The sequence below is a fragment of the Lytechinus variegatus genome, chromosome 3 (genome assembly GCF_018143015.1).
Source record: "Lytechinus variegatus isolate NC3 chromosome 3, Lvar_3.0, whole genome shotgun sequence".
NCBI classification, from domain to species: Eukaryota; Metazoa; Echinodermata; class Echinoidea; order Temnopleuroida; family Toxopneustidae; genus Lytechinus; species Lytechinus variegatus.
The window spans coordinates 29,056,323-29,068,661 of NC_054742.1; the positions used below are offsets into that span (position 1 = coordinate 29,056,323).

General features: G+C 35.2%; 1 protein-coding gene across 1 annotated transcript in view; it reads right to left on the minus strand.

Annotated features, from left to right (window-relative positions):
* The window catches only part of LOC121410701 (protein disulfide-isomerase A5-like), a 34,988-nt gene that overhangs the window by 17,420 nt on the left and 5,229 nt on the right, over nucleotides 1-12,339 (minus strand). The window contains exons 3-5 of the mRNA XM_041602950.1: nucleotides 3,227-3,314; nucleotides 1,363-1,428; nucleotides 666-711 (exon numbers count right to left, since the gene is read on the minus strand). Of these exons, the coding sequence (XP_041458884.1) occupies nucleotides 666-711; nucleotides 1,363-1,428; nucleotides 3,227-3,314 (200 nt within the window). The remainder of the gene's footprint in view (nucleotides 1-665; nucleotides 712-1,362; nucleotides 1,429-3,226; nucleotides 3,315-12,339) is intronic.

The following is a 12,339-nucleotide window of genomic DNA, read 5'->3' on the forward strand; positions in this document are numbered from 1 at the left end:
AGGAGCGTTGTAGCAAAAGAGTGCATCAGCATGGGACGTTTGTTTAATATATGTGGTGAATAAGCATGATTTATACATGAAATCTGCATAAACCAAGTGTTCAACCGATGGTTTTTTAAAAACCATCTTTGTGAATTCGGGCCAATGATTTCAACAGGAAAAGAAAAAACATTGAAAATGGGAAATGACCATGCTCTAAAAACAATTAGCACATTCATGGAATAGTAAGTTTCATCACTTCATTCTGACTATGATAGATACATTGTACATGCATTTAACAAAATAGCGAGTACAGTGTTAGCAGATACATGTTAAACTATACAGATTTACAAATAAAGATTTCCATTCCAGACAAAGTCAATTCACCTCCACTAATCATATGATATCATTCAAACAATCAAACAAATACTTTATGAAGTGATTTAAAATTATGATACATGCTGCATGTACTTTATAATAAATGTAAAAATGTATGTGATTTTTTAATGCTAAATCACTGACACTACAGTATCTAATATGTACCAAATAGTTACTGTGAGCTGGAAATAAATTCCACAACTCCTCAATGGGATAGGTATATGTCTCAATATATATAAAAGTGATTTCAAAGCAAAATATTTATTCAATTTTCATTTCACTCTTGAAATTGAGCTTTCGTTCCTTACCTTTTTCCTCATTTGCCTGTCATAATCTTTATGATAATCACCATTTCTGTCATAAAGAAAAATTGTATGAGAAAAAGTCAGAGATGTGGGATAAATAATGTTATATATCATTACTAGAAATATCTACATATTCAGAAATATCAAAGAATGTCTTTAATGGATGTATAACATGTCAATCATAATTTCTTTTCAACACTATGTTTATCTAATGCTTTCTCATTCCTTTTTTTTTGGGGGGGGAGGGCAGTGTCTAGATGTTAGATGTGAAATCAAATATCCCATAATTAACACAACTTAAATTAAGATATGAAAGTCAAACAAATATGAATTATTATGTTCAGTTTCACTTAAACCAATTAATTAATTTCTAAAGGAATTTAATGCCAATAATTTGATGTTTTTAATTTTCATTTCCTTAGCAAAGTATTGAAACTATTGATGCTGGTAATTGTTATTTGGATATCTCGCAAGGACCATTCTTAATATAACCATTTTTAACATGTAACAAGTAATTTTCAAATTAAGCAATATTTCCTGTAATAAAAAATCAATTACATGTACATGTACTTTGACAAAAAAACCAATATAACCGTTTTTAATATATGCAACAAGTAATTTTCAATTAAGCAATATTTCCTGTAATAAAAAATCAATAACATGTACTTTGACCCCCAAAACCCCCCAGCATATTACTTACTTATAATGTTTCAAAACTGTTGGTGAGGGCGAAACCTTGTATTTTTTACATAGCTTCTTGGCCTCGCTGTAGAAATTTAAAATAGCAGATAGAAAGATAGAGAGGAAAGAGAGAAAGAGAAGGAGGGAGCAACATAAATGGGGGATAAAAATAGTATACAGTAAATGAATAACATAGTCTTCTAACTTTTCCAATATTATTACTTTTTTACATTTCCCTCTGTATTCTCTCCTACCTGTCACCTTTCCCTGTCTCCATCCCCAATCCCTTCCTTCCTCTCACCTTGGCAAACTCATATTCTCTCCCTAACTGTAGGCTTACATACTCTTCTGACCCCCCCCCCCACCCTGCTATCCCCCTACATCCACTGACATATTCTTCTCACCCACCCTTCTTCCCTTCCTGCGCACTCACCCGACCATCATCAACCAATTTCAATTTCCTGACCTCATGCTGACCTGAACCCATCTTTCCTTCAGTAACATCAACTTACGCTAGTACCCCAACCTCTCCCATATAAACCAAACGTTCCACTCCCCCAACACCTGACCCAAATTTCGACCTCCCCTTCCTCCTTTCAACACATATACCGGTATGTACATGACCTAATAGCTCCCTATCCCATTATCAATTCTTGGGGCCCATCAAAGAAAGAGAAAGAAAGCTAAAAAATCATATGCAAGTCCTAAACAATTCAGATCTGGAAGAAAATCCAGTTGCGTTAGATTTTTTACAATGCATTTGATTGCAATTCTTTCAGCAATGGGCTCCTGTCTTTTCTGGTCCCATCTCTGATCCTCTCTTCATTCACTCCTTCCTGAGCTACTGCACTGCCGCTCTTGCACAAAAAAATCTCAGCAGGACATGACTGCATCTACAATGTAACTCATGCAGGAAACAAATACTTGTCCTTGAAAAAAAAGAAATCCTTTAGACTCATCGTTTTAGAAATATGAACAGTTGAGATCATCGCACACCATATTATCATTCTGCCGTTTAAGATCTCCACACAATAATAAAAATATTTCTTAAAAAATCACACAAAGCGCTGCTATTCAGTCTTCATTTTATCTAATCACAGATTCACATATATATTTTTTTTATTTCCAGTGCTATTGTCTTTTAATCCACATTTGGTTATTATTATTAGAAACCTGGTTTACTTCCCTCTTAAAAAGACAGCCACAGTAATGTAGGATATACGACCCCAAAACACTAATTTTCAGCAATATACAAATGTTTCTAGGGATTTATTGGATGACTGTGATGGATTATTCCCCCTTTCCATCTTCCAAATTAAACAATCATGATATAGCATGAGTCATAATAAATGAATCCAATCAGATATAGATAATACACTGACTGCCATTATCTTCACAGAGCTCTCTGAATTGTCATATACACCGCTGGTATAAATTACTGGAACAGCCTTACATGTATATTACCCTAAATCATAATAGTGATGACATACAAAGCATTACATGGTTGCACACACCAGTATGTAGGCACAAAACATGTTTCTGGCCTAAGGCCTGCTGCTTCAATGAAAACTGAATTTGATTAATCAGTCTGCCATAGAGTATGTCCTAATTTTAGGATGATGATTCATGCATAGTGACATTTGCATTAGAAGGGGAACATTTTAGCTTGGCTTCTCAGAATTACAAGAAGGCAAATATTTTTTTTTTAATGCAAGCTCTCTATCCACAGTACTGCTTAGAGATCAAGTGGATGGATGGTTAATGATGTAAAAAAAAATGATACATGTAATAATACATTATTCAATGACAGGAGCTTTTATGCTTAATTCACGAGATGTTTTAATCTAAATCTCTGTTGGTTAAATAAAATCACTCTATGTTACCTGCAATCAACAAAGACCAAGGTGGCTAAACCTTTCATCTCTCCAGCCACATCACTGTATAAGTTCATCATGCTCTCCCCAGATTTGGCTGCAAAATAAAAATAAAAACACAATAAACAAAAAACAATTACTTGATATCATGATGTTAATGTTGACACAGATTTATCTAAACTTTAATTTAAATGGCTACTTGAGGTCTATTTTTTAACCTGACAAAACCTTATGTAATTCTTGACCTAGCCACAAAATTCTCCCAATTGATATAAAATTCTACTAACACAATGAAATACACCAATTTGTAATTACATTCTGTGCATGGGTGGGAAGAGGTAATTTGTGATATAATCGTCAATGTGGTTTTCGATTCATATTTCACAAAGCATTTGCAATTTGATGATTATTCCCATGCTCCTTTTAAAACATTACCATCTTTATCAAATCCACTGAGGACCAACAAGGTAGTCATAATGGTAGGTATTTGATAGCAGCCCAAGTGGACAATGAAAGAGACGATTTCGAAAATTTAATCACTGACATACTATGCCATGACTTTTTCTTTCTTACAATTTAAATATCACAAATGCTTTGTTATGCAATATCTGTCATATTCATTTAAGAGTGACAGTGTTTCTAAATTTTAATGAAAAATTTGAAAAGTTGCTCATGAGCTACCAACTGACTTAAAGTGAACTATATCTAAGTTATCTTTAGTGAAGTCTTTAAAAAAATAATAACAGTATACCCTGTACATTGTTAAAGCTCATTGACCTCAAATAATATCGGACCTCAATTTTGTGACTGGAAATTCATGCTCAAAAAAGTGACAATGGATTGCCTATTTGTGAGTTCTGCAAAATATGACCATTTACTTCTGTTTTTTTAACAATGAACTAGGGCTGTTAGATATGGATAACTATCAAAAAAAGAACATAATCAAAACGCATTTTTATGCACTGATTGAATATTAGCAACATCACAATTCTCGCATTGGTCAAAATTTGTCAAAATCTGCCACTATACCAAGAACACTTTAAAATCCGCGTTCATTGAATGTAAAAAAAAAAATTAAACATAAATCATATTAATTAATGCCACAACAAATGGAAAATACTTTGGCCCGAATTCACAAAGGTGGTTTTTAAAACCCACAGTTGAGTCCATGGTTTATGCAGATTTCCTATATAAATTATGCTTAACTTATCACGTATCGGGTGCATGTATGAAAAATGTCCAATCAATTTTTTTTTCAATTCAATTCATTTCGGTTTATTAGATATAAAACAGAATACAGTGCTGTAGTCCGAAGACTAATTGTGCAAAGTTTACATTGAATATTATTTACATTTGAAGAGTGTATATATATATGTATTTAAAAAAAAGAAAAAAAAAAATCACATATAAATGAGAAACGGTTGATTGAGTCATGCATATTAAAAAGTAAGATTTCAGTACATAATAGTACTAGCGTGGGATTCAATTAATTGTGTATTGGGGAAAAACTGTTTTAAACTTAAAATCATACAACAAAAAGGTCAGAAAAATAATTCAGATTTGATTTCTATTATGAAGTTATGAAATAAATATTTAGAATCCAGTTATTGCAACATTGGGGGAAAAACTGTTTTAAACTTTAAATCATACAACAAAAGGTCAGAAAAATAATTCAGATTTGATTTATATTATGAATTTATGAAATAAAGATTTAGAATCCAGTTATTGCAACATAATTAATCATAGTTATCATGGTTATAGAACATTTAAATAAAAAAAAAACACAACCTTTGAGATATGAAGTCCATTAAGAATGGAAAAGAGATTACTTTGGGGTATGGGATTGAGGCTGATAAAATAATTCATGATAATCCTAAAGAAAATCAAAATTGACAAATAATGAGAACTAATACATGCATATAAATTAAAAATCATTCACATAGCTAAACATTTACAACTGAGCATTGATCAGTTTGACAAGTGAGGGTACACTTGATTTCCTATATCGTTCAGTTCTAGTATAAGGAAGGTCCAAATGATGAGAATTCATCAGTCTACCTCGCGAGACATGCTGCCGTACAGCAGGTAGCAAATGACGATGTCGCGATGAGATAAGGATTGACTTGGCAAAGTTGGTCAGTAGCTCTTTTCTTCTCTCGGCAAGGGAAGGAATGTTAAATCTGCTCAGGAGTTCATCATAATGATGTTGGTCAGGGTACGATATCATCCTGAGAGCCCTACGTTGTACCCGCTCTATACTGTCTGATTGCTGAGTTGTCAAACTACTGCTCCAAACTGCTGCACAATATTCCATCAATGGCCTGATATACATTGTGTATATGAAAACAAGATCAATTGCTGGAACTCCATTCCTTTTCAGCTTGCACAAGATATACAGACGTTTCGAAGCACGTTTGATGAGCTGTTCCACTTGCTGATCCCACTTCAGGTTTGATTGTATAACAACGCCAAGTAAGCGGAGAGACGTAACAGTCTCCAAAACCTGATTCCCGATAGTGATCACTGGTGGAGGTGAAACATTACGCTGGAAACTTACATGCATCACCTTGCATTTCTCAGCTTTCGGTTTCATCGAATTCAGCTCACTCCAGGCAGATAGAGCATCCACATGAGATTGCAGATGACTTGACTCGGATTTATGGATAACCTCAGCAATCGTTAGGTCATCAACATATTTCCATCTCTTTGTGGTTGTCTCCGCGGCATCATTGATCATTACGAGGAACATCACCGGGCCGAGTTTGGTTCCTTGAGGAACCCCACATGATAGCTCTTTCTGCGAAGATGACACACCGCAATATCGAGTTGTCTGCGTACGTTGCGTGAGAAAGCTAGCTATCACTGGGATTATGGCCGGGTTGACACCCATTAGAATCAGCTTTTGTAGAGCCTTTGTATGGTCGATAAGATCAAATGCCTTCATAAAGTCAATTGTACAAATCGTGGCATGGTGACTTGGCTTATCTAGGCCTTTCTGAAGATCATCAAGTAGACTGACTAGGTAATGAGAAACAGAGCTGCCTTTCATGTTGCCAAACTGATTCGGATCAATTTGTTTCTTTATATCAGCCATCACCCACTCTGCCAGGAAACCTTCAAAGACACGTGCTATGATCGGTGTGATCGAAATTGGCCGAAGCTGGTTGTACTCTTTGACTGGTGATGTCTTCGGAACAGGACACACCGATGCAGTTTTCCAGCTGCTTGGGAAATGACCATCCGTAAGACAGTTATTGAAGATGATGGTCAAGGGAAGTGACAGTTCATAAGCAAACTCCTTTAAGAGCCGGATGGGGACATCATTGGGATGTCCAGCCTTTGAAGAATTCAACTTCCTAAGACGTTTGTAGACTTCCTCCCTCTCTATAGTAGGAGGACTTGGTCCGGGAAGGTAGGTCGGTAAGGCAGCCAAATCTAGAGAGGGAAGTTGATTACAGACTTTAGCAAAATGGCAGTTCAGTTCATGTGCAACCTCTGCTGGAAGTTTATCTCCGTCCTGTAGCAGAAGTGATGGTTTGCGCATTCCAGTTAGATTCCTTATCTGCTGGTGCCATTTGCCAGGTTCAGTCTGTTTTAACTGTTGAATTTTCCTGGCATAGAAATTCTTCTTGGAGCGGAAAATCTCTCGCTGAACGCGGTTTCGGATGTGTTTGTAAGCACTAACATCACCTCGTCGATAGTGTGCATCACGAGTCCTTATCAACCTTCTGATGAGCATGATCGGTTCATCACTGACGGACATTTGATAGATTTTGAAAGTTTTGAAGGCTTGTAACAAATTAGGAATAAGATGAACAAGGTTCCTTTGTGTTTTATAGTGAAGGGTAGGACATAGTATGCTGAATGATTAAAAAAGTTTGTTGCCATGGTTACCTACAAACACAGGTATCCACTAAATGTGCCATATCACGGACGGACAAGATAGAAATGTGGTTTTTAGAATTTTTGTACATTTTTATTGTTTCTATCTAAACAGCTTTACATGGACCAATTATTGTTAATGCACCTAACACTCGGGTATGTTAGCTTCTATGTTCAGCATATTGAATTCTTAACCAATATCAAACTTCTGAGAGAATTGCAAATATTTTCCATCATGGACGGACATCTCGGACGGACATCACGGACGGACACAATTAAAATACAATGGAAGTACTCTGTAAAAAGTTCTTAGTACTTTTTTTGGTAAACAAATGCAATTGTTTTGATGATTTGTACATATTTTAATAATATTAAACAGTATTAGTTGCACAATCAAGTTGCTACAACTTCAATCAAGTTGCTGCAACTTGATTTAAGATGTAGCAACTTGATTTCTATGCTAGACGCACAGTATAATCTAGACATACAATTGCTCTTAACACATTTCTTGTCAAAATCGAATGTAAAGAATAGGTGATGTATAATAAAAAAAAATAAAAAAATGTAAAAAGCCATTGATATGCAGGCAGAAAGGAGCAAATTCACATGACAGTCCTTTTACTTTCAGAAGATGTTAGTATTCATAGAGAATTAGCAAGTGAAAAGACTTTAAATGAAAAATTGACATCCTGGTTCTTCCCGCATACATTTTTCACATAGTTTTTGTGGCTCAACTTACCCCAGACAATGGCACAACTTACCCCACACATGGGGCAAGTTGAGCAATTTGACATTTTTTTTTTCAAAGGTCACAATGACATTCAGCGTGGGGGTAGAAAGTTATATATAGGTGAAAAATATTTCCCAAGAATCAAATTTAAAGTTAAGGTACTTATTTCTACAATATTACTAGTCATATCAATTCTAACGTGCAAAATGCAAAAAGTGTCACAACTTACCCCGCCTTCCCCTATTGTCTTTTTAAAGTGTAGAATACAAGTAGGTTCAAAATCAACAGCTAGTTGATTATTGATCATGTTGATACAAGTATTTTTATGATCATGATGATTTTAGGCATTAATTTTCCAAGAGCAAATATGCTTTTTTAAGGTCCAAAAACTAAATCTAAAAGATTAACAGGTCGCTGATTCTTATGCTTGTTTGTTGGATGAACACTTGTCAGTGGCTCTCTTTAAATCCATCTTTTGCATATATCAAAGCGGGGACACCCCATAACATCAACAGCCCTCATGTATTTAGGCCCTGACCGAATCCAAAATTGAAATTGATATTCCAATCCAAAGCTTAACTTCTAAACACTGCAGTGCAAGCTTTATGCATTTTCACAGTTTACCAGATAAGCGATTTGCTTAAAATTAGCTCCAAAATGGACTTCGAAAAAAGGTATTCATGTAATTTTCACAAACCTATGTTCTGTTAGAAGCATTGTGAATCCATAAGTTTGTGCATGGAAAAATTGATTTTTCTGCTTATCAGATTATGCATTGCATTCTACTTCTTCTCCATCACTTTCTGCAAGCTTGAATTGATGAAATCTACAGCTTTGGACTTGTTCTTGCCATACTTTGTTTCCCGCTTTTTTGGCATATACATGTACATGTAGCTTTTCAACTCTATCTGCATTCCAATAATGTTTAACAATTTTCCTAACAATATAGCCCCAATAACGGCCAAACAAAGATATCACAAAAAATTGTGAAGAGTTGTAGGCTTATTCCATTTGAGTTCTGAATAATTCTCAGAGCCATTTTTCACTGCAATTAGAAGCTAAAATTAAACTCATAATCTGCTCAGCAAAGTTTCTCATTTGCATATATGAATCTTTCCACAAGTATTTCACTCGTCTGTCCGTGATGAAATTAATGTCCGTCCGTGATCATTTTTCATTGATTTATTATATGCATAAAATGTATGGATTTTAGCTATGTTCAAATAAAATGATGAACAGTGTGTCCAGTGAAATACTTCTACACACTTTTATTTCTGTTTCTATTCTGATAAAGAATAAAAAACTGAATCCATAGACATTATCCTAATAAAAATGATCACGGACGGACATTAATTTCATCACGGACGGACGGAAATGTTAACATCTACAAGGAAAGTTTACTTCCCATATTTTTTTCCTACTAATTTATGTTTGATGATAGATTAATGTTCAGAGTGCAAGACCATTAAAAAAAATTGGAGTAACTTTGAAAACAATAAAACTAGAGTGAAATGAATTTGAGTGAATTAACTTTGTCCGTCCGTGATCAAATTAATGTCCGTCCGTGATCATTTTTGACTGAGTTTATGATATGGATAAAATGTATGGATTTTAGCCATGTTCAAATAAAATGATGTACAGTGTTTAGAGAGATACCTCTAAACCTTTTTATTTTTTATTTCTACTCTGATAAAGAATAAAAAAACTTTTCATCTTTTTTTCCATCACGGACGGAAATTTCAAAATGGAAATGTTAACACCTAACAAAAAAAATTACTTCCCAATATTTTTTTTCTACTATATTATGTCTGATAATAGAGAAATGTTCAGAGTGCAAGAACATCCAAACCAAATTAGAGTAACTTTAAAAACAATAAAACTAGAGTGAATTTAATTTGAGTAGAAAAGTCCGTCCGTGATGAGAGGTAGCAGCACCCCCATGAATAAAATGGACTATTCCGGTACTTTCGGAATCATCAATCTTCATGAAACTTAGTTTTTTGAAACCTGAGATATCAAAGATTATTTTAAAAGCAAATTTGATAAAAGTACCTTAAAAAAAATTTTTCACCTCAATGCGAACCCTTAACCGATCATGCTCTGATATAGTTGTTCATCCACTCTTTGTCATTCGGTCGACGGACGATAGAGATTCGCTCAAAGTGTAATCTGTACTGAGCTGTGAGGATTTCTTGGAATCGATCAGCTTTCATATCCGTATTTGCGGACTCTTCCAGCTCAGACCAGTCTGCCTGCATTATCCACTGTCCAAATGATCGTACAGAGGAGTCTCTGAAAGGTCGACTGAAGTACTGCGATTTCTGCAGAGGGCTGTGACCACTCTTTGGCTTTAGAGTGATAACCATGTGATCACTTTTCCCTATTGGTGCGGTAACCATAGGGTCTTGATAGTCACTTCCTACGTCGGTAAATATCTTATCTAAGACCGCAGTTCCTCTGGTTGGTTGAAAAACAATCTGGCGAAGTAAAGTGTGAAGCTCAATAGGTTGAGACTTCAGGTCATTGAAGTCTCCCAATATCACGAACGAGGCACTACCCGATATGCGAATCATGTCAACCATGTTGATGATGTGGGTACAGAGTTCCTCTTGGTATGGGGATCTCGGCGGGTAATAGACAACACAGGCAAACATGTCATTGTCAAGGTGTAGGTTTGCAGATGACCTCAACCTGACCCACAACACTTCAAGGTATGGAGGGACAAAGTCATCAAAAACTCGAGTAGCATTCAGGTCTTCACGTACATACAGTGCAACGCCTCCACCTGTTTTATTCAATCCTGATGCGCGCCTTTGTCACAGTGCGCCAAATTGATGCCTGTTACCGTGGTTATCAATGCTATTTTATTCATGAGTCCACTGTTTTTATTCATGAGTCCACTCTTTAACCAGTGGATACAGCATTGGATACGGGCTAAATTGAGCGTAATTTACATGTATACAGGAAATCTGCATAAACCATGGACTCATCCGTGGGTTTTCAAAACCACCTTTGTGAATTCGGGCCATAATGTCTAGATCATCATTGCAGGTGAATATATAGCTAAGTAAACTTTGGAAATGAATATGAAAATTATTTCTACATGTATCATTATTGCACAAAACTAAGTGTGCATTGATGCGAAGTACACTTGGAAAGGGTTTACCCTTGGTTTGAGTTTAACCTAGTCTAAACTAGAATTCTAGACCACAATCTAGGGAATGTGGAGTTACACATATTTCATACTTCACATAGTTCCAACTTTCATAGCCACCATTCTCGCTACTATCCTGAAACTAGTTTACTGGAAACAATGCGTAACAGTTAAAGCAGGCTCAGAAGCGATCTTCCAAACCAGTTTGGAAAACCAACTCGCAACGTAGTTTTCAAGACCACTTTGCCTCGTTAAACTGGATTTAGCGTGAGGACACAACCGTTCTTCGGGAAGCAATCTTCACACATTTTGAGCATGCCACTCCACACACTGTGTGTAGAATGTCTACACTGCAGTTTCAAATTTTGCGCAAAACATGTCACCCCACTGAGAACATTCCCATAGCAAAAACCACTTTCGGCTGATCAAATGGGAACACTAGCAAAGTGATCTTCCAAACTGGTTTCCTGAACCAGTTTCCAGTAAACTAGTTTTAGAAAGTATAATAAGAACGGTGTCATATTCATGGCAAAGAAAATGCACAATTAATTCATTACAATTCATTGTATTTTCCTATTCTAATTTTTTAATGAAAAAATAGTTTGACAACAATTATTCCCATAGGATTAAAATGATTTTACTCAGTGAATGGATTGACAAATGGCACTCCATAAATGTGCGGTGTAAGTTAACCAAGATTCAACTAAACTATTGTTATAAGAATACTTCTCATTAAGTTGATGTTTGAATTCAGGCTGCACAGTATATTGGTTGTTTTTGGATCATTCACATGATCAACCTGTTATATACTCCTTTGTCAGCTTCAGTGAGTTTTCCAAACATTTGCAAAAGCCAATATTATTTGAGTTGAATACTGACTTGACACTTTAAAATATTTAAGGGATACTCTGGGCTGAAAATAATTGAACAAAGTTAAGGTTAATAAAATATGTGGGGATATGACATCATCAACCTGCTCACTGCATAGTCATTAGGACATGTGTAGAACCGTTTTACCAAAATAATGTAAAGCTTTTGATGTCATAACTTTATTCATTGTCCGATTTTGATGACATTTTCAGTGTTATTTCTGTCTGTTTGTCCTTTACCTGTTCAAATCATTTGAAGCCTGGAGTACATGTACCTCTTTAATATAACACACAATAAGATTACGCTGTACAAGCTTGCAATTGCAATCAAGACCAACTTTTTTCCATCACAATTTTAAACTTAAATGTAGAAAATAGTTTTAATTGAAGAGATTTTCAGAATAATCAGGGCCTTGATTTTAAATTGCCTTTTAATTGGAGGTACATGTACCAGGGTATAGAACCAATAGTCTCATGTATTTTTTTA